Below are 22,698 nucleotides of genomic sequence, written 5' to 3'. Positions count from 1 at the left end.
GAGTAGTGATTTAACACTAGTTTTGTTTTAATTATTAAGAAAATCCACTTATCTCATAAAAAAAGGGTGATCAATCTTAGACCCGTGACTGGGGTGAGATTGATCATGATGATTTTATAGCATAAAACAGTAGTGCTTTTAAATAGAATATGATCAATCTTAACCCTGACTAATTCGGTCACACAGTTTTTCGAATTTTTACAAAGGTGTGAGATTGATCATGCGAGGTGAGAATGATCACACTATTTTTATTGTACTATTCTTTATTACACAAAAAAAAACATATTTTAACAACTAAAAATGTAATTCAGAACAATTTATAAAAAAATAAAATTTGATTTAACATTCTTTTATATTAATTTCTCCGCGAAAATGATATTTTTGTATCCTATCAGAAATCGTCTCAAGTGTCGGATCTGGTAGTAAGGCAACTACTTCCTTGAAGGGAACAGTGGATATGTCATTTTCAATTATTTTGAAAATCTTCCTCGATCCTGCTGATTTAAGGCCAAAAAACTTTTGACGAACATTCTCAAATCCATTGCACTTAGAGGATATCCCCAATATGCACACGTTAAAATGCTATTTATAATGGCTACTTCTTCTTCATATGTGAATACAGATTGTCCGCCTATTTTCTTAATCTTCCTTCCATGGTACTTGTTATTTAAAGTCCCGTAGGACAATTTGAATTTTTTTGCGGCTTTTCTTAGCGATAATACATTTTCCAATACATCGTGCAACGCCTGATTAACTTGTTCTTCATTAAAATTGCCATACGTTCTACTGACTAATTGTCTTTTGTACGTTCTTCCCATTTTGATTGATATTCTTAAATCTGTAACAAAAATTATAAACTAATTTCTGAAACGTACGTAACGTGGGGTTAAGTAGAGTGTGGGCCGGTTGGGCGTGGGAAAATTTTGACAGCGTGGGAAAATTTTTATCTGCCACGCCCCACGCCACGCCCACCACAAAGCCACGCCCACCACAAAGCCACGCCCACCACAAAGCCACGCCCACCACAAAGCCACGCCCGCCGGGCCAATGAGCAATTAGCCCCGCCCACCGACCAATGAGAAGGAAGCCTCGCCCACCCACAGCATCGCCCATAGACCAATGAGATCAAAGTCCAGCGACCAATGAGAACTTAGCCCCAATCACCGACCAATGATCAGGCACCGACCAATGGGAACACAGCCAGGCCCACCTACGTCACAAACCCTCGCCTTCCAAGATGGCCTCCTCTTTATTTCGTTTATCGCAAAATATACAGGGTGTAGTCAGAAAGCCAAATAAGACACTTATCCATGAAGCACCTATCTGCCATCTGCGCTGTTATTGGTTCGTTTATTACATGTAAGACATTAAACGAAAGAGGAGCAATCACAAAGACATTAGCAAAAGAGCATTAGAGCATGTCTCCGACCTGACTGATCATATATTGTTGGAAAGAGGAAGGCATGTTACCATATAAACAAAGATGTCAGCAATGACAAAACGGCACTATATCATATCTTCGTGTCTATTGGTCCAATTCGTGTGAATATGGTCTCGTTGGGAAAAAGAGGGGATATTGAATATGTTAACATAAAAACAAAGATGTCAGCAATGCCAAAACGACACTAGATCTTCGTTGCTATTGATTTTAGCGTAACAGCCGTTGAAGGAAAGGAGAAACATGGCAACACTGCCAAAACTGTAATATATTTGTTGCTATTGGAGATATTTTGACCTGTCAACTTAATGGGGATTCCACGTCTATCACAGTTCTCTAATCATGCCACCTGTCGGCTGCAACATGTAACTATGCCCAAGCCATCTAGAAGAACGTATACCATTCTTACAGTATGACCATCAAACATCCTATCACAGTTCTTCATCTTATCATGCCACCTGTCGGCTGCAACACGTAACTAATTGACATTGCCAAAACGGCATTACAACATATCTTCTTGGCTAATGATCCGATTTTGACGTATGGGATATCAAATGAAAGCGGTGGCGACACAGATGGCAACTGTCAATTCTTCTTCTGTCAACGTTCAATATTAATTGCCAATTCTTCTTCTTCTTTTCCGTATAGTGCCTAACAGAACGTGACAGTGCCTAACAGAACGTGACGTGCATAACGTCACGTGAATCACGCGACGTAAATAACGTGACCTGATGGTTTCTAATGGCCTCTAATGGTCTCTGCTACACTCTATTCCCTAATGGTATAGACTATTTATCTTTAAACCATCCTAACAGTGTACCTCTTTAACGTGATATTTTACCGTGAATGACGTAACGTGAATGACGTGACGTGAATAAGACATTGCCAAAACGGCACTATATCGTATCTTCGTTTCAATCATACATTCCTACAATGAACATATACCATTCTTACAGTATGACCAACAAACATCCTCGATCTCCCTCCAAGCATACATTCCTACAATGAACATATACCATTCTTACGCTGTGGCCAAACCAGCAAACATCTCACGTACAAGTCTTTTCTACGGAAAGTTGGGTAGTATCATGAAAATCACCAAACAAAAAAAAAATGGTATTGCGATTCGCATACTGTATTTTATCTACTGCAAGGAGGGTAATATTATGTAGGTTGGTATTTTACTTTTATAGTTAAATAATCGTCTATTCAATATATAGGAGACTACATTTGCCATCTAGTTTTTATGTTTATTATTAGCTCTAATCCTTCCGTAAACGGAACATAATAATGTATACAACGTTTATATGATATATAAACCTTCGGTGTAGAATACTATGACGTTCCCCCCACTCATGGAAAATTCACAGATACACGATAGAATACTATGACGTTCCCCCACTCCTTCAAAATTCACAGATACATGATAGAATGAATAAAGCAAAAATCAGTATCATTCAATCATTCGATGAAGCAAGATGGAAAAAATTGAGTTGTTCAGAGGTCCGAACGCAGTCAGAAAAATTAAGCAGTTAAATGTAGATGATATACTTATTGATCAATGGATGACAAACACAAAAGTTACCTGCTACATCCTTTATGTCAGCGGAGTACCAGCATCATTTGTACTCTTATCGAAACGTGACTTTGATCCACTTGGACAACATGATGTACCAAGAGTATTAGAATACGTATACACTTTACCTAATCATCGGAGAAGAGGATATGCATGCAAACTTATACATCACATAAAGAAAAATAATGAATTCACTGCGTTCTGCTCCAACGAAGAATCTGAACGGCTTTTTTTAAAAAGCAAATGTATTAATCACGGCTTAATGAATTATAATGTAATGTTTAGATATCCATAATAAATTTATATAAAATATATCTTGTCTTATTTCTTACACGTTTAATGTACTTGTAAATAATAGATGGTGTAGCTTACAATGACAATACATAAAGATGCATGAAACTGCCATGGTTATTAATCCTATTTGATATCGCCCAATAGAAATATGGGGTATAATAAAATGAATGAAGAGATAAAGAAATGATAAAAATAAAACTTTTTTCATTTATCCACTCACTTATGCGGTTAAAAAAACCTTAAAAAGGAAAAGGTATCTGCTGTTGCCATGCAACGCAGCAGTAGCACACACATTAAAAAACACATCCATCCTTGTTTGCATACAACAATACACTGATCCATAATATAAGAATCAATTTATAAATAATCACATAAAGCATATGATAGAGTGCCAAAGAGGCCTTATACATAACAGGTTGTTAAAACAGACATCTTAACGTAATTTGTCATTCAAAATCCTGTAATTTGAGGTGCTACATGATAAGATTCAACATATCAGGTAAATAATATAAGATAGAGGGTCAAAAAGGCCTTATACATAACAGGTTGTTAAAACAGACATCTTAACGTAATTTGTCATTCAAAATCCTGTAATTTGAGGTGCTACATGATAAGATTCAACATATCAGGTAAATAATATAAGATAGAGGGTCAAAAAGGCCTTATACATAACAGGTTGTTAAAACCGACATCACAACGTAATTTGTCATTCAAAACCCTGTAATTTGAGGTGCTACATGATAAGATTCGACATATCAGGGAAATAATAAACGATAATGTGTCAAAAAGGCGTTATATGTGACATGTTGTTAAAACCGACATCACAACGTAATTTGTCATTCAAAACCCTGTAATTTGAGGTGCTACATGATAAGATTCGACATATCAGGCAAATAATAAACGATAATGTGTCCAAAGGGCGTTATACATGACATGGCGTTAAAACAGACACCGCAACGTAATTCATCATTCAAAATCCTTTAATTTGATGGGTCACACATTGATTTCTGATTATCCGTTCCGAAGATACATGGTACATTGCCATAACGGCCTAAGGGATAACTTGGTTGAGCTGTAAATGCTTATTTATTGTTATTGACGTTAAAACAAAGCCATTAGCATAGAAAAATCTCGTATCGCAGTTTGATCTCTAGCAAATCCTAATTCGCTCAATTTTGCACCAAGTGCTCCGTGCAATATATCATTAGAAAGGTCTTTTCATACATATTAAGAAAATCACTGACCAAGTGTGTTACGGTCATTATTTATGGCTGAAAACGACAAAAAACTACAAATTCTCAATGTACTATATTGACACAAAATGTACTTATATGGTACAAAAAAAGGCCTTATACAGAACATTGTGTTAAAACAGACATCACAACGTAATTCGTCATTCAAAATCCTTTAATTTGATGGGTCATACATTGATTTCTGATTATCCGTTCCAAAGATACAAATATTTGTACAAAATTATGAAAAATCGAATAATTTGAAATATTTACAAAAATATTTTAAGTTGTTTGTTAACATGCCGGGTGTGTATGGTTGATAAGAAAAGAGTGCAGACGTTATTTTTGTTAATATTAACCTCCAAAGATATGACAAGCCACAATGCTAAAAGTCCGGATGTAGTCGGATGATAACATGTAACCGCAGTTGTTATTTGTGTAAATGTTATCACATATTTTTAAAACTATAAGGTCTTGTTTTTGCAAAACACATTCAATTTCATTTGATCACGTTCATGCTGTGTGAATTTCGCCTATAAATACTGAAATAAACGAGCATATACCACAGTCGACATCTGACAGTTTCTACAGTATAGTTACAGTGTTCAGTGGAAAATATTCAATTAAGGTAAGAGATTTTGCTGTTTATTTTACATATGGTTTTTATGAATTTATTGGTTTGCTATTTTTGTTAAATAATTTGGATGTACATGTGTTTCCTTTCATCTATGGGTAATACTGGTTTTAATTCTCTCTTCCCAACTTGTTTGCAGGTCTTCTAGGTATCTATATATACTTCTCTTAAAATAAAATGTGTGTACTATAGGTGATTTTATTCTTATATTCAATGTGATTTATTATAAGTAATTTTATTACTTGTTTTTATCATATCGTAGGATGTATCTGTCGCTAATATTTTTAACTGATTTTACGTTTTATCCCTAAAATAATAATAGCTGTTTATGACTCATTTCTACTGTACTTTTTCATCTTTTAATATTTCCTTGTTACATAAATAAATGAGGTAGGTTTTTACATTAAGATAATCATATTTTACTATTTAGTTCTAATACTTTCATGGTCTAGAATCCGCATATGGCCCAGAATCGGTATGCCGATACGTGGCCACTTTCATGCACCAAAATCGCCATGTGGTCCCGAATCGGTGGTATGCCGACTCCCGGACACTCAAGAATAGTAACTTTTTATGATACATTTAGCGCGGTACTCCGTCTTCTTTTAGCACATTTTTCTTGTTATCTGCATTAGGATAATAGTATTTTACCGTTTAGTTCTTATTTTCTAATTTGATTTATAAATTTGTTTTATTTCATGTTTTTCAGGCATGTATGATGCAACACCTGTCCGTATATTTCTGAACAATTTTATGATTTATTTCAGTATCTTTTTATGCCGCATTCTACCGTACTTTTGTTTTTCAACAATATACAATGAAGCGTAGCTGTCATTTATATTTTATATACGACCAAGCGTAGCTGGTATTTATTTTTTAACAGTGTGATAATAATCGTGTTGCATTTTCTATTTTATGTACGACCCAACTTATTTTTATTTTTAAAAATATATTGACACTCTTTGTAATGCATTGGGTTAGTAAATAAGAGACAATATGAGTCATTTTATTATTTTATTTAAATTTTTTTTTATGCTAGTACATTATTACAGTTTTTAATTAAAAACTAAATGCCCTAGTCGATTTATTTTAACATTTTTATCCAGAGGTCCAACGACATAATGGTTAAACGATGATGTCTCGTAATCTATGCTTGTGCGCTGTTTAAATTGTCGGTCAGAGCGTTCAACACTCTTACGATGTTTTTTCTCAGTTTTCCGAACATTTTCACAGGGGCTTCGACGCATGTTTGAGTTATTTTTAAACAAAGGTTTTATGATCTTATTAAATTTATCCGGGAATGCTTGATGCCTCAAATATCCTAGGGAATCTCTATGAACACCTGTGACTTCTAATATTTTTTTTTTTTTATAGTTTAGGCTATCATTTGGTGTAAAGTCTTGAGGATACATATAAAATTATAACAGTATATAGCCCACAAGTAGCCTTGTACTTGCTATCGTTAATCAGTATATTCTTAGGAGCAAATTTGATTTCCATATCACCCATTAGCCATTTATCAGTTTTCCAAACATAGTGTGGACCATAAGCTCTATCAAGGTCTGGTGAATGATGCCAATATTTTTGAAGGTGTTCATCTTCTTCTTCATCTGTGCTTTCTTCATCCTTCTGGCGCATATTTCTCAAACGATTGTTTTGGTGTCCGCTGGTCTCTTCATGCTTCTCTGTCTGATGTGAAGTTTTCAGATAATTGTTTAGTTCTCCAAGAGGTTCAGTACTAGGTGTTAAAACTGTTTTGAGTTGTTGTTCACGTTGCATTATTATTTTGAGTGAATTATACTTTTTTTAATAACTTAGCAAGCTGCTTGACACGATGTTCACCGTTAATTTTCTTGTATCTGAATGCCGTTTCTCTAGTTAACACCTTTATCTATATCCGCTAACTCGCATCTGACATATAGCTAACATGCATCTGGCATACATCTGACTTGCATCTGACTAGCATCTGACTTGCATCTGACTTGGCGCTAACCGTTAAATTATCGCTGTATAACCTCAGACATAACGCTGAATCATAGTTTACTTCATGCAGTAATCACGTGACACAGAACGTCACAGTAACTAACAGAACGTGACAGTAACTAACAGAGCGTTACGTGAATGACGTAAATCACGTGACAGTACTCAACAGAACGTGACAGAACGTGACAGAACGTGACGTAAAATAACGTGACAGAACGTGTCAGCACCTAACAGAACGTGACAGAACGTGTCAGCACCTAACTCTCTCTATCTCTCTCTCTCTTTCTCTGCTATCACACTTTCTTTGCGCTCAACAACCTTTTTGCTACAAGCATCAATGACGTACTTCCTATTAACAAGTGATATATTGTTTGTAACAATATAACCTAATTCTTTAATTATTTGTTTTATAGCTAAGTAGGTCATTGTCAATAACTGAGTTGTATATAAAAAACAATTACTTCAAAAATTTATTTATTTTTTCCTAAGTATCTTTGCTACAGTAATAAAAATATTTTTTCGTATTTCCAGCAGACCTGCAGGAGCCTCTTTAAAATAGGCAGTCGTCGATTTGCTTTTCTGAAAATCATAATAAATATTCTACATTTTTATGTCTTCGCCGCTTTTACACATAACATTCCTTTTTTCATCGTAAATTCTATTTGATGAGGTAGATGATGTTTTGTAATTGCATCTGTTGGGCCGTATACTAGTTCGTATGTTCATTCCAGAAATGGGGCGTAATTACAATTCCATTTGAGTAGAACTTTGCACCTACTACCACCTCTGTCTTTATCCCATACTGGCTGGCAACTTCATGAAATATTAAACTAGCCGGTAAACACGCGCCTGCGTAGCTGGTTCGGATAAATTCTTGCTCGATACATGTCTTAATCAAGTTTAACTGAATGTACTGTTTCATACTGGAGCAACTGCTGTGCCTGCTTTGACGGTTATTCGAAGAATGAAAACTTATTGTGTTATCGAGTGTGTTAGTGATGAAAGTGGCGGGAGTTTTCTCGCCGAAATGTTATGCAAATCTAACTGAACAGTTTTCAATGTCGTGTTTATTCATCATATCTCGATATATGTATATCGGTTCTCTTCATACATTTTCCACATCTTTCGCTAAGTAGCTGACATCTATCATAATTATGTTGCCCATTTTTCAAATATTTTCGTAACTAGACCAGGAAGAAGAATTATATGAAACCCACTTTCAATTCCTAACCATGAATCCTTCTTGTGATAGAATAATGAAGAATTAACTATGAATGAGTCGACTTATAATTTTATGTGCCTGCTCCAATCTAATCATCACAAAGTATCTTTTACTTTCTGGTAATATTTGTTCTAAGTTGGCCGTACTGCTTCTTTTTATGTTGGTAGTACTGATACTTCCTTGAAAAATGTATCCAAGTTCAATAAATGTCTTAAATGCAGCACTTTTACATTGATTCTTATGGAAGAACAAGCACAAATCTACACTTTGCAGGGGCCTTTTGAGCATAACATAATAACATTTAGTTTTCCGTCCGACTAGAAGTATATTTAATACCTTACATTACGGCATTTTCTTCATTCTGTTTCAGATATTCCTAGCGTTCAGACGTGTGCTCTGGTGAGTTTTATATCGTTCAGAAGTGTGCTCTGTTGAGTGGCAAACTTTGATTTTGTCGAAAACAATTTTTTTTTGAAATTTTTAAAACATATTTAGTGTTTGGGTTCTAATTTTTTTGAATTCTAAGTTTTGAATATTTATTATTATGTTATTACTTAGTGTTGTTTGATTTGGTCAGTTTTTTTTAATAACGAAAACATGAACACATTCTTAGTCACTAAAGATACATTTAAGAAAATTCGTATTTCTCATCCTTTAATAACGAAAACATGAACAAATTCTTAGTCACTAAAGATACATTTTAAGAAAATTCGTATTTCTCATCCTTTAATAACGAAAACATGAACAAATTCTTAGTCACTAAAGATACATTTAAGAAAATTCGTAAATTTGGCCTCCAGGGACGAACTCTGGAATTTAAAATCAGGGATGTGCCGCAGAGTGAGGAACCTGTGGGATGGGTAAAAAAGGCCATCGAGGAGATTGTACTTAAGGGAACAGAAGGTTTGGAACCAACCGATCAGGTCGGTTTCACTTTTTGCTCGAAAGACTTTGCCAGAGGTCAGGGTTGGATGAGGTTCAAGCCTGCCTGTGAAGTGACCGTTGATGATATATGGGATAAGATTAGTTCCATATATCAGAGTAATAGCACCGGCCTCAATACCGAAACATTTTGTTTGGGTATTACGACGGTAAAACTGCCCGCGGGAAAAGGTGGTCCGAGAGGAAGAGCTTATAACTCCTTTAACGAGGAGTGTTTGAAAAGGCGAGGAACTGTTGTTATTAAAAACAAGGATAATCTTTGTTTACCTCGTGCTCTTGTGGTTGCAAAAGCTCACGTAGATAAGGACCAAGAATGGAAGAAGGTACGTCAAGATATTGGAAAAATACAAGGACAAAGAGCCCATCAACTGATTGAAGCCGCTAATGTAACAATTCCTGTCGGAGGGGCAGGAATACCCGAACTACAACAGTTTCAGGGACACCTCACAGATTACAAAATTGTGGTGTATAGTTATGGTAGCAAGGGTCGTGACGTTATGTTCTGTGGTAACACTAATGGTCCAGCGTTAAATCTTTTGTATCATGAAGGACACTTTAACGTGATCACTTCTTTGACAGCTGCTTTTTGTTGTATTTATTATTGTGAGGAGTGCCACCAGCCGTTTAACAACAAAAACGACCACAGATGTGGTGGTACATGTTTTGCTTGTCGTCGTTCACCAGCTTGTTCCAAAGATTGCGTGAAAATACCCTGCGATCAATGTGGGCGAAACTTCTACGGTGAGGCATGTCTCAATGCTCATGCTGGTTCGGTATGCGATAAAATCAAAAGGTGTAAGACCTGTTACAAGATCTACACCAAAAGTCATGTCTGTGGTGAGGTCTTCTGTAAAACTTGTAAGAAAAATTGTCCGTCAGATCATCTTTGTTACATACAGCCCGATTCTGGTCTTCCTCCATCAAGCGATTTTCTATTTATATTTTATGATTTGGAAACTAGTCAGGAAAAGATATTGGCTGATGGTTCGCTTCTTCAAGAACCAAATCTCTGTGTATTTAATCAACGTTGTTACAAATGTCTCCCTGAGATGAAATTAGTTTTCTGTCAATCTTGTGGATTTCGCCAAAAGATTTTGAGGGGTCTTGACGTAATAAGTCTTTTTATGAATCATATTTTGCAAATTAGAAAAAAATTCAAGAATGTTGTCGTGTTAGCTCACAATGGAGGAGGCTTCGACCATCAATTTATTTTAAATTATATTTTAACAAAGACTGATTTAACCCCTGATCTCATTATGCGTGGTACAAAGTTGGTGTCAATGGCTGTTGGTAACGCTCGTTTTCTCGATAGTCTTAATTACTTTCCAATGGCGTTGTCTGCTCTACCTAAAGCTTTTGGGTTGACAGAGTTGAAAAAGGGATATTTTCCACATCTGTTTAACAGAGAGGAAAATCAATCTTATGTTGGACCTATGCCTGATCTAAAATTTTACGATCCCGATAATTTAAAAGATGATGCACGTGACAAGCTGATCGCGTGGCACGCTGAAAGAGTAGATGAGGGATACGTTTTTGATTTTCAAAAGGAAATTGTTGAATATTGTATTAGCGATGTTGAGATTTTGACTAAGGCTTGTCTCACTTTCAGAAAACAGTTGATGGATACTTCAAATGTCTGTCCGTTTTTCGAGGCAACAACTGTTGCATCGACGTGTAACAAGGTATTCAGGCGTAATTTCTTACAACCAAACACAATAGCCCTTATTCCAAAAGGTGGCTATCGTTTTAAAGATAATCAGTCGAAAATAGCTTTGCAGTGGTTATTGTGGGAAGAGAAGCAACGCTGTATTAAAATTCAGCATGCCGCCAGGGGACCTGAAGCTCTTATTGGAAATTGTAGGGTGGACGGTCTTTACGAAAACACCATCTTTGATTTTCAAGGTTGTTATTACCACGGTTGTCCTACTTGTTACCCTACAGATAGAACTGCACCCCTTCATGACGATCCTTCAGATTGTATGGAAAATCGTCATGATAAAACAATTGCTAAAGTTAAGCATCTCAGATCAATAGGATATGAGGTGGTTGAAATATGGGAATGTCAATTCCGTAAAATGCTGACGGCCGAGATAAAGGCGTATACCGAGGGGCATCCTCTTATGGCTAGTTTACCTTTGAATCCTAGAGATGCTTTATATGGTGGTCGTACAGGCAATACTGTAGAGTATTACAAGTGTAAAGATGGTGAAAAAATTAAATACGTTGATGTTTGTTCGCTTTATCCGTGGGTATGCAAGTACGGAAAGTTCCCAATCGGACATCCAAAGAAAATATATATTGGACAGGAATGCACTGCTGTAGACATTACTGAGTTATCTGGATTAATAAAGTGTAAGGTGCTTCCTCCTACAAACCTCTATCATCCTGTTCTTCCTACCAAGATGAACAGTAAATGTATGTTCGTTTTATGCCGAAAGTGTGGAGAGGACTTTGCGGAAGAAGAGTGTGAGCATTCGAATGATGAACGGGCTCTATCAGGTACTTGGGTGATTGAGGAGGTAGTGAAAGCTTTATCAAAGGGTTATAAAATAATTGAGACCTATGAGATATGGTCCTATGATGCTTTACAGTTATCGAAATCTCAGAAAGGTCTTTTTTCCGATATGATGAACAAATTTATCAAAGTGAAACAACAAGCTTCAGGGTGGCCGCGAGGATGTGTATCGGATGAGGAAAAGAGCCGGTACATCGAGGAGTTTCTTCAGAGGGAGGATGTCAGGCTGGAGTTTTCCGACATAACGGAGAACCCTGGTCTGAGGTCGTTGGCTAAGCTTATGCTCAATTCTTTCTGGGGTAAGTTCGCTCAGCGAGAGAACCTCCCTAAAACATCCATAATAAACAAGCCTGGAGAATTTTTTGCTATGTTGATTAATCCATCCATTCAGGTTAATACGGTGATCCCTGTAAATGAGGACACACTGGTTGTTACGTGGGAGTATGTGGAGGAGGCGTACTCAATGTCGTCAACAGTTAATGTTGTTCTGGCATCATACGTTACGGCTCTGGCTCGTCTCAAATTGTACTCTTATCTGGAGATTATTGGGTCTCGGGCAAAATATTACGACACAGATTCGTCTATTTACCTTTCCAAGGCTGGCTTACCTGATCTCCCAATAGGTGAGTGTATAGGTGACTTAACTGATGAGTTGGGTGGGGGGTATATTTCAGAGTTCGTTTCTGGAGGGCCTAAAAATTACGCATATAAATACACTTTGCCTAACGGTGAAGAAAAAATTTGTTGTAAGGTTAAAGGTATTTGTCTAAATTATGAGGCATCTAAATTAGTTAATTTCGATACCATTAAGAAGATGGTACTTATGAAGTCTGACCCTGTTTCTGTGGTGACTAAACAAATACAAAGGACACAGGATCATTGTGTTATCACAAAAACCCTTGAAAAAAAATATAGACCAAACTCAGCAAAAAGAAAATTTTTTGAAGATTTTACATCCGTACCTTATGGTTATAAAAAACTTAAAATTTAAACTATAGCCCAGACTCAGCTTTTTTATTTTTTAACACTATACCTGTTTAACACTCACAATCAACATTTTTAATTAGTAAGTTATATATTAATAGATTACTTTTTGTTTTGTCAACAGTGGATGCTTTTTCCTCTGCGATACAACCGATCGTCTGTCACACTGAAAAGTGGGTTACTAAAAAGTTGTAGTGAGTTGTCGTTTGTCCTACATGATTAAAAATCGTTAAAAGATGTTCAGTTAAGACCATTAAAAGATATCTGATATATAGCCCACTGGCAAATTAATGAGCCGTTCTGGTTACGTCCGTTGCTCGTGTAGCCACTCATTATAAAAGATGGCAATCAGATCATAAAAAGATGTCTGCTGAACCATTTCCTGTATGTTTAAAAAAGATGTTCAGTTAAGGTCACTAAAAGATATTCGTTATAAAAATGTACTATAAATAATGTTAATAAAAAGATGCCTGCTGAACCATTTCCGGTATTTTAAAATACAATAAACAGTTTTCAGCTATGAACCACTTTGTGATTTTGTAACATCATTACAGCTTTGCTCGTTACTTACTAGAAGGTGGGGCAACAATCGCTTGTTCTATGCTATCACAAATATATATATATTGAATCACATTTGATTCCTCTGAGGAAATTTGGTGGTTGTAGGCCTCTAGGGGATGGTGTCCACGATAAAACACCAACGAGGTATGTGTTGTACCTCATGGGTGCCTTGGAAATCAACACGAGTAACCTTTGTTTCAGATTATCCTTGAAAAAAAAAAATCAGCACGAGCTATGTTAGCTTTAACGTGACGACCTTTACGACGTGCTTTTTCTTTACGACAATACTGTTAGATATGTCTTTATACATTAACAAAAGTTTTTTTCTACCTAGGTATACTCTAAGTGTATATAATTTTTTTCTCAATATATCTGATACATAATACCTTTAAATATGGTCCTCCTTTTGGAGTATAAAAAGGACGGTCGACTTTTAACCCGCACGGATGCACGTCTATATGTACCTTTACGAAGGGAATTGTACATAAACCTATAAGCTGATCGTAATCCATATCTGCAAAGTATGTTGTCAGCTTGGGTTAGTATATACAGTGCATTCCGTATGTTTTATAAACATGATCAGGGGAAATTGTTGTCTGATGGCTATTAAAGAACCGTCTATGGCCCTCATATATTCTTATCGCAGATGTTTAATATCAAACTGTAAAATTAATACTACCCACTTGCCGTAGATGAAATATTGTATGCAACTATTCAGTCAATTACATAAAAATAATACGCATTTTTCTGAAAAGACTTGTGCATGAAATGTTTGCTGGTTTGGTCACAGCGTAAGAATGGTATATGTTCATTGTAGGAATGTATGCTTGGAGGGAGATCGAGGATGTTTGTTGGTCATACTGTAAGAATGGTATATGTTCATTGTAGGAATGTATGATTGGAGGGAGATCGAGGATGTTTGTTGGTCATACTGTAAGAATGGTATATGTTCATTGTAGGAATGTATGATTGAAACGAAGATACGATATAGTGCCGTTTTGGCAATGTCTTATTCACGTCACGTCATTCACGTTACGTCATTCACGGTAAAATATCACGTTAAAGAGGTACACTGTTAGGATGGTTTAAAGATAAATAGTCTATACCATTAGGGAATAGAGTGTAGCAGAGACCATTAGAGGCCATTAGAAACCATCAGGTCACGTTATTTACGTCGCGTGATTCACGTGACGTTATGCACGTCACGTTCTGTTAGGCACTGTCACGTTCTGTTAGGCACTATACGGAAAAGAAGAAGAAGAATTGGCAATTAATGTTGAACGTTGACAGAAGAAGAATTGACAGTTGCCATCTGTGTCGCCACCGCTTTCATTTGATATCCCATACGTCAAAATCGGATCATTAGCCAAGAAGATATGTTGTAATGCCGTTTTGGCAATGTCAATTAGTTACGTGTTGCAGCCGACAGGTGGCATGATAAGATGAAGAACTGTGATAGGATGTTTGATGGTCATACTGTAAGAATGGTATACGTTCTTCTAGAGGGCTTGGGCATAGTTACATGTTGCAGCCGACAGGTGGCATGATTAGAGAACTGTGATAGACGTGGAATCCCCATTAAGTTGCCAGGTCAAAATATCTCCAATAGCAACAAATATATTACAGTTTTGGCAGTGTTGCCATGTTTCTCCTTTCCTTCAACGGCTGTTACGCTAAAATCAATAGCAACGAAGATCTAGTGTCGTTTTGGCATTGCTGACATCTTTGTTTTTATGTTAACATATTCAATATCCCCTCTTTTTCCCACCGAGACCATATTCACACGAATTGGACCAATAGACACGAAGATATGATATAGTGCCGTTTTTGTCATTGCTGACATCTTTGTTTATATGGTAACATGCCTTCCTCTTTCCAACAATATATGATCAGTCAGGTCGGAGACATGCTCTAATGCTCTTTTGCTAATGTCTTTGTGATTGCTCCTCTTTCGTTTAATGTCTTACATGTAATAAACGAACCAATAACAACGCAGATGGCAGATAGGTGCTTCATGGATAAGTGTCTTATTTGGCTTTCTGACTACACCCTGTATATTTTGCGATAAACGAAATAAAGAGGAGGCCATCTTGGAAGGCGAGGGTTTGTGACGTAGGTGGGCCTGGCTGTGTTCCCATTGGTCGTTGGGCGGGGGCTTCGTTCTCATTGGTCGGTGATTGGGGCTAAGTTCTCATTGGTCGCTGGACTTTGATCTCATTGGTCCATGGGCGATGCTGTGGGTGGGCGAGGCTTCCTTCTCATTGGTCGGTGGGCAATCATTGGCCGGTGGGCAACCATTGGTCTGTGGGCGTGGCTTTGTGGTGGGCGTGGCTTTGCGGTGGGCGTGGCTTTGTGGTGGGCGTGGCGTGGGCGTGGCGTGGGGCGTGGCAGATAAAATTTTTCCCACGCTGTCAAAATTTTCCCATGCCCAACCGACCCACACTCTGCTGGGTTAGATCAGTGATATGGGAGAGATGTTAGGTTGATCCCTCCCTCCTACATCACTGGGTTAGATTGATCACTTGATCAATGTCACCCCATTCAATATTATCCGCCATCTTAAAAAAGCTGGCGTTAGTTAAAATGCTAGATACTTAAAATTATTATTACAGAACCATACAAAATAATTTTATAACACTAGAAATAGCGAACTTACCTCTGTTCTTCCTCTACCATCAAAAGTACACAAACTATAAAAATAGGACAAAAATTATGGTTAATTTCAAAGCCACAGAACTTTTTCCCAATGCCAATTGCAAACTAACAACGACGTGAACTGATTATAGTCAAGATCCAAGAAATGAATAGTGCCACGCCCAGAAACAATTTTACATTGTTGCCGGTTGTATCTACATATATGTGATACAACGACAAATGATCAATGTCACCCCGGGAGATCAATCTCACCCCAATTTACGGTACACCAAATTTCAAACGCCATTTTGATTTGCCAATACATTTATCGAAAACATACGTAAAAGCAAAGCAAATTTGACCTTAAAAACTTATATACTCTATCGGCAATAACCGCGTTTTTGCAAATGAAAAATGGTATTTTTTAAAAACAAATTAAATATCTCATAAACTACTCAATATTTATCGACCAATTTTTTTGTCGATTTATAATGATAATATAGTGCACCTTTTTCTGCAAAACAAAATATTTTATAGAGTTTATTTATATTGCAAATAATATATTTTTGGAAATTTGTTTTTCAAATTTGATTTACAATTATTTAAATAAATTAAGGGTCAAATTTAATTTACTAAGTCTCATATAAAAGACTGTTTCTTCCCCTTTGCAGAAAAAAATTGTAAAATCCTTAATAAAAACAAGAATTGCCGCAGCAGTTCAAAAAGTTAATTTTGTGCAAAAATTGCCCATTTTTAATTATTTAAACAATGATCCTCTCATATGAATCATATACTTTCTTAAAAATATCTTTTGTACTTACCTAAGCTTTGAGATAAAATTTATTCCAACCTGTACGGAATTACATTTTGATTTACATGTATTGTAATTTTATTTGATCGGTCTATTAGTCTGAGAGTAACTTGTAATCTCTCACATAAGGTGTTTTCAAACTTACCACTTTGCAAGACAGCTGTGTCATATGCATAGTCGTTTTTGGATTTATAGACAGTAACAATAAATCTATATTGGTCTGAGAGTATCAGCGTTTTATTAAACGCTACTTTAATGTCTGTGAATATACTTAGGGTGTATTCTTTATTGTCCAGCAATTTTTCAACTCTTCCCACTAACTGATGTGGTGCAGAATCGGTAGATCTTCCCGAAGTAAATGCATGTTGATTTAGGTGAAGTGGGTTATGAATGAGAACTATCCCTTATGTACTCCTCTCATAGCCTTTCCATCATTTTCAAGAAAAACGATGTTGGGTTAATAGGTTGGACAGCCTTTGGTAGTGTGTAGTCCATCCTACCTAGATTTGGTAAGAAGACCACACTTACCTCTCTTCACTTAGCTCAGAGCCTACGAGGCTCTGAACATTCCCACAAGGTGCGGCAAAAGGACATCCAGTCCCCACCGTAGTAGGACTGGATATATGCCGCCAGGCCCTGGTGATTTGAAAGGGGTGAAGCACAATATGGTTCATTCAGACTTTTCCTCACTGATCAATGTTCTGGCCAGATGACAGTCATTCAGTGTGGCTACGATTATTTCTTTCATCCAGTTCGGTGCTTGTAATGCACTAGAACCGGGGAAGTGTGTTTTCATTAGGATCTCAGCACTTTTGTAAAGGTTGAAAGTTTGACAACATCGGCCGAAGTTTTGAAACTGATGTTATAAACCAGGATCTTGGAAAAAATAATAAAGAGCAAAATATGTATAAATTTAGGAAAATAAAATTTAACATACCGTCATTGTATCTACACATTATCATTGTATCGACACATCTAAGTAGGTCAAATATTTTATGTATACCCCCTTTATATTTCTATAGCGTCCATTTTCAAATCAGCTTGTTTATTTAGTTTTAATTCGTTGCCGCCACATGGGATCGGGTTGGCTTGGAACGCACATGTTGTGTCCCATGCGACCATTTTGAAAATCCGGTAGTGCATTTTCGCGTATTTGCATAATTGAAAGGGAGTTTTTGCCGGGATTTAAGTAAAAGGTTTAGTTATAATAAGGGAAAATTTATTTTCAGATTAAGATAACAGTAGATAAAAGCGAGTAGATAGTTACAAATGATGGGTTGAATCTGTTTGAAATGTGGGGTTGAAGAACTGTTTTTTTTTTGTGGCAAAGGATACAAGGTCCCTCTAAAGTAAACGCGACCAAAAATTGTGTATTAAACATGGAGGGCTAAAATATAATAGCTATAAAACCCAAACCAAGACCTCGCATTTAATCGCAAGAATTTACAAAGCATTCATGTATGAAAATTTAATTTTAGGGTGTTAATAAATTTATGGTATTACTAGATTAAAAATACTAAAACTATGGTTTTACAAAATATTAATTTTATACAACGTGGAATGAAGTAAACACTTCTGTTGTATATAGGTGTATATGAATTTATTAAAATTCTTAAAATTTATCCACAAGGGAGTGGAAGTACAACACATTTTCGGTCAAACTGACCATCATCAGTGTAAACGTCCAGTGTACAAGTAATTGTAACTAGCCAATTCAATAGGTGTAGAAACCTCTAAATAACATTGTTGCTACATTATAGGTATGCTATATAATAGTAGTCGACATTAAGTCAATGTCTTAAGATTATGAATATAACATGTGCATGTATGTCATTCTTGCTCGGAAATTGCACAAGGTTGTTGTGATCAGGTGAGAGGTTTACAACCAACTGAATTTGGTTTGGCGATAAGTAGATCATGACGTAACTAAGCAAAATCTTCAGAGGCGGAAAGCTGCGTGGGGGACAAAGGGGTTGTATGCAGGAGTGAATATAAAAGACAAACGTCACAAAAACCCTTTATAATTTTTTATTCACCCCTGCCCACCACCCCTTTATCCCCCACGCAGCGTTCGGCCCCTGAAGGTTTTGCTTAGTTACGTCATGATCTACTTATTCCCAAATTTTTGTGCACTCGATCATGAGCGTCACAAAAATTCCTTATAATGTTTAAATTCACTCCTGCCTGCGACTCCTTTGTCCCTCACGGAACTGTCCGCCCCTGGAGATTTTGATTAGTTACGTCATGACCTACTTATTCTCTAATTTTGGTGCACTATCTCGATCATGAGCGTCACCAAAAAAAATACAAACCGCGACTTTCACCCCTTATAACTACCCTCGTACCCCACTCCGGCTTTCGCCCGTAGTGGAAAGTCATATTTACACAACTGATTCAACATATCCCCATATTTGTCCATATTACTTATCACGAGCCAAATCCGCTTCTATCTCTCCGACTAAATATGAAATATGGTGTGACAAAAGATGAGTTGACATAATCGAAAAACTTAATTATTTTGGGAGAAAATAGACACTAGATTATATTAAATTATATTTCAGCATTCTCATTTCAGTGCCATATATAGATGATATAGGACTTTTATAGAAACTGTCCTTATTGTACTGAGAAATAATAGTCCAAGCTGCATCGTCGTCCCCGTTAGGTATATTATTCCGATTCGATTTTTTTGCACGAACTTACTCAAAAACAGGTCTTTATAACAAATCCACAGGGTGCCAGGAGTTACCATGGTCGAAAAATTGTAACAATTTTTTTTAACAAATTTTCAAAAATAATTTTTTCACTTTATTTTTTATATTTTTTAGATCACTTCGGTCATTCTGAGCAAAAACGCTCTCTTGTGATTTTTCTCTAAAATTGATTCTTGTCGAGTTAAAATGCGATTTAAAATTTGACAAATACGGAAATGGCCATTTTTAAGTCTTAATTACTGGGTTAAAAATAATAATTGTAAGTCAGAAAGTAACCAAATCAAAGTTTAAAGCCCCCTCTACAAAATCCTAAAGCAATTTTTGTCGTTATTTTATTACTAAGCTGTTATTCTAAATTATTACCAATGAGCGCTAAGATCGTATTAGGCGGCCTCAATGGTGAGTGCGAAAGAGATGCACCATTCCGGCCCTCCAATGGTTAATCTCACTCGCACTCACATTAACGGCCGCATCAATACACGCTTAGCACTCATTGTTAATAATTAAAAATAACGTCTTAGTAATAAAATAATGACAAAAATTTCTTCAATCTAGTAGAGGGGGCTTTAAACTTTGATTTGGTCAGTTTCTGACTTCCATAATAATTATGTACTTTTAGCCGAATTATTAAGAGTAAATAGTAGCATCAATATTTTTGTTTTTCGAAAGGTCTGCGAACTTTCAACAATGAGGCAACAGTGCGTCGGTAATTCGACACTGACAGTGACATTTATACTACCAAACACAATAATTTTTATACTCATAGGCGTGAAATGTTCTTGAGTCAGTCACGTTCGATTTCTTGTTAAAGAAAATCGATTTTTAGTAGACTCAATTTTTGATTGATTGATTGGTATGATTTATTGTCAAAAAATTTTTACAATTTGTGGACAAAGCTTATACAAAATAAAAAATAGAATAAAAAACAAAAAATAATAAAAACTACAAACAAAATAAAAACAGAAACAGACACCAAATAAATGGCGTGAGTTATACTACTTAAATACAATTTTATAGTTATTAAGTACACATTAAAAAATTTTAAAAATTTTGCAAACAATATGTATACAACGTCAGAGCAAAAAGGAGGCGAACGAGGAAAAGGGAAAGGGAAAGTAAATCAAAAGATCTATGCCGCTGCAAATATGTACAAAAGTACTCGAAAGTAATAATCCTGCAAGTCAATTTGCTTCGTTTATAAAAAAGTCATTCACTGTATAAAAAGCTCTCTCAAGCAAATAAGCTTTCAATGCCTTGCGAAAAGCGGGAAATGCTGCAATAGATTTGATGTTAGATGGCAGGTGATTGTGCATTTTTCTCGAATTGTATAGTATAGAGCACTTAACCAGCTCAGACCGTGGGGTTGGCAGATAAAGATTATGCTCCACGTTTCTAAGGGGATAGTTGTGAGTGGGTCTCTCTGGACCTTCTGATGCATGTTTGCGGATTAAACAAACGGATTCAGAAACAAACAAAGAAGGAAGAGTTAATATTTTAAATTTTTTAAAGAATTCCTGGCAATGAACTCTGCTATTGAGTCTCAGGGAGTAACGAAGAGCTCTCTTTTGTAGTTTAAAAATACGCTCAAATTGAGTCGCAAAACACGAACCCCAGAATGGAAAGGCGAATGGAAAGGAGATGAGACTCAAAAAGGGCATAATAAACGGTCCTAGATGTTGACAAATTCATTTCCGTAGCAACTGATCTTAGCGCAAAACAAGCAGAACTTAATTTTTTGTGTAAGGCATCAATGTGCAAGTTCCATTTTAGAGACTTATCCACAATAAGCCCTAAGAACTTCAACGATTCAACTACCTCTAGGCTGTTGTTATTAAGTACTAAAGGTTGCATCATACTGTTGTAAGGTAGGACTTTGGTTTTAGAAACGTTAAATAACAGGAGATTCGAGTCGCACCACGATGTAATGGTGACTAGGTCTGTAGCTATGGTATTGCGAAGATCCATAATATCCGTGTTACTCCAAGTAATACTAGTATCATCTGCAAAGAGATATATTTTACCTTTAATGTTCAGACTAGAGATGTCATTTATGTACATCAGAAACAATAAAGGGCCTAGGACTGAACCCTGAGGTACCCCACATTCTAATGGCATGCAAGAAGACGTCCTCGTGTCAACCCTTACAAACTGACTTATTTTATTAAAATATGATTTAAGCCATTTAAGAGCCTTTCCCCTAAATCCATAGTGCTGTAATTTGTCAGTCAAGATGTTATGGTTTACACAGTCGAATGCTTTAGAGAAATCAGAGAAAATTGTTGCTGTAGAGTGATGGTTGTTTAGACTGGAGTAAACATGATCGAAAAGGAAGAACATAGCATCATTCGTGCATTTGTCACTCATGAATCCAAATTGACGTGGAGTAAGCAATTTGTATTTCAACAGAAAAGATAAGATTCTTTTTTTCACCAGACTTTCAATTATCTTCGACAACGTGGGCAGGGGTGCAATAGGGCGATAATTCGAAGCAAGATCTTTATCGCCTCCTTTGTGTATAGGAATAATTATCGCTGTCTTAAGGCAGCTTGGAAAAACTCCAGTTTCGAATGACCTGTTTATTATGGTAGTAAGATGGTTTAAAGTGCAATCAGGTAGAGCAGAAAACATTTTAAGAGTGAGACCATCAGTCCCAGATGACGATTTGTTTTTAATGTCATTTATTGTAGAGCGTAGTTCACCTAATACTAAGGGTGTAAAAAAGAAACTATTTACATTCTTATGAGAAAGATATGAAATCGGATCTTGAGAAGGAGAATTTTTGGCCACATTTACAAAGTAATTGTTCAGGGTCTCAGGAGAAGTCGGGATTGTGGTGGGAGAAGAAGTCTTATTTCTCAGTTCATTTACGATAGACCACGTTTCCTTAGCAACATTACCTGATTTAGCCAGCCTTGCATTGTAATAAATTTCCTTGGCGGCCTTTATGGCTTATGGTAAATTTTCTTGTAAAGCCTAACGTAATGATGGAAAGATATGTTGTCCGAGAATTTTTTTAGGTACGATAATGAGCGCATGTTCTTTGCAGATATACGTAGACCTCTAGTTGACCAGGGTTTACGGTGTTTAGTTTTGATGGGCCTAGGAGGAAAAGATTCCTATGCCAGACCAGACAATAACTTTATGAATCTAGAAAACTC

At 36.3% G+C, this 22,698-nt stretch overlaps 1 protein-coding gene across 1 annotated transcript; it reads left to right on the top strand.

The window, feature by feature from the left end:
• The first annotated feature begins 4,569 nt into the window (after window positions 1-4,569).
• On the top strand, window positions 4,570-22,230 carry LOC126879667 (uncharacterized). Its single transcript, XM_050642854.1, has 2 exons — window positions 4,570-5,168; window positions 8,750-22,230. The coding sequence occupies exon 2, from the start codon at window positions 9,120-9,122 to the stop codon at window positions 12,825-12,827; it is 3,708 nt and encodes a 1,235-aa protein (XP_050498811.1). The 5' UTR covers window positions 4,570-5,168; window positions 8,750-9,119; the 3' UTR covers window positions 12,828-22,230.
• The last annotated feature ends 468 nt before the right edge of the window (window positions 22,231-22,698 follow it).

Source organism: Diabrotica virgifera, chromosome 2 (genome assembly GCF_917563875.1).
Source record: "Diabrotica virgifera virgifera chromosome 2, PGI_DIABVI_V3a".
In the NCBI taxonomy this organism is placed as follows: Eukaryota; Metazoa; Arthropoda; class Insecta; order Coleoptera; family Chrysomelidae; genus Diabrotica; species Diabrotica virgifera.
Note: the sequence above shows the minus strand (reverse complement) of the source record. Positions and strands in the feature narration are given on the sequence as shown.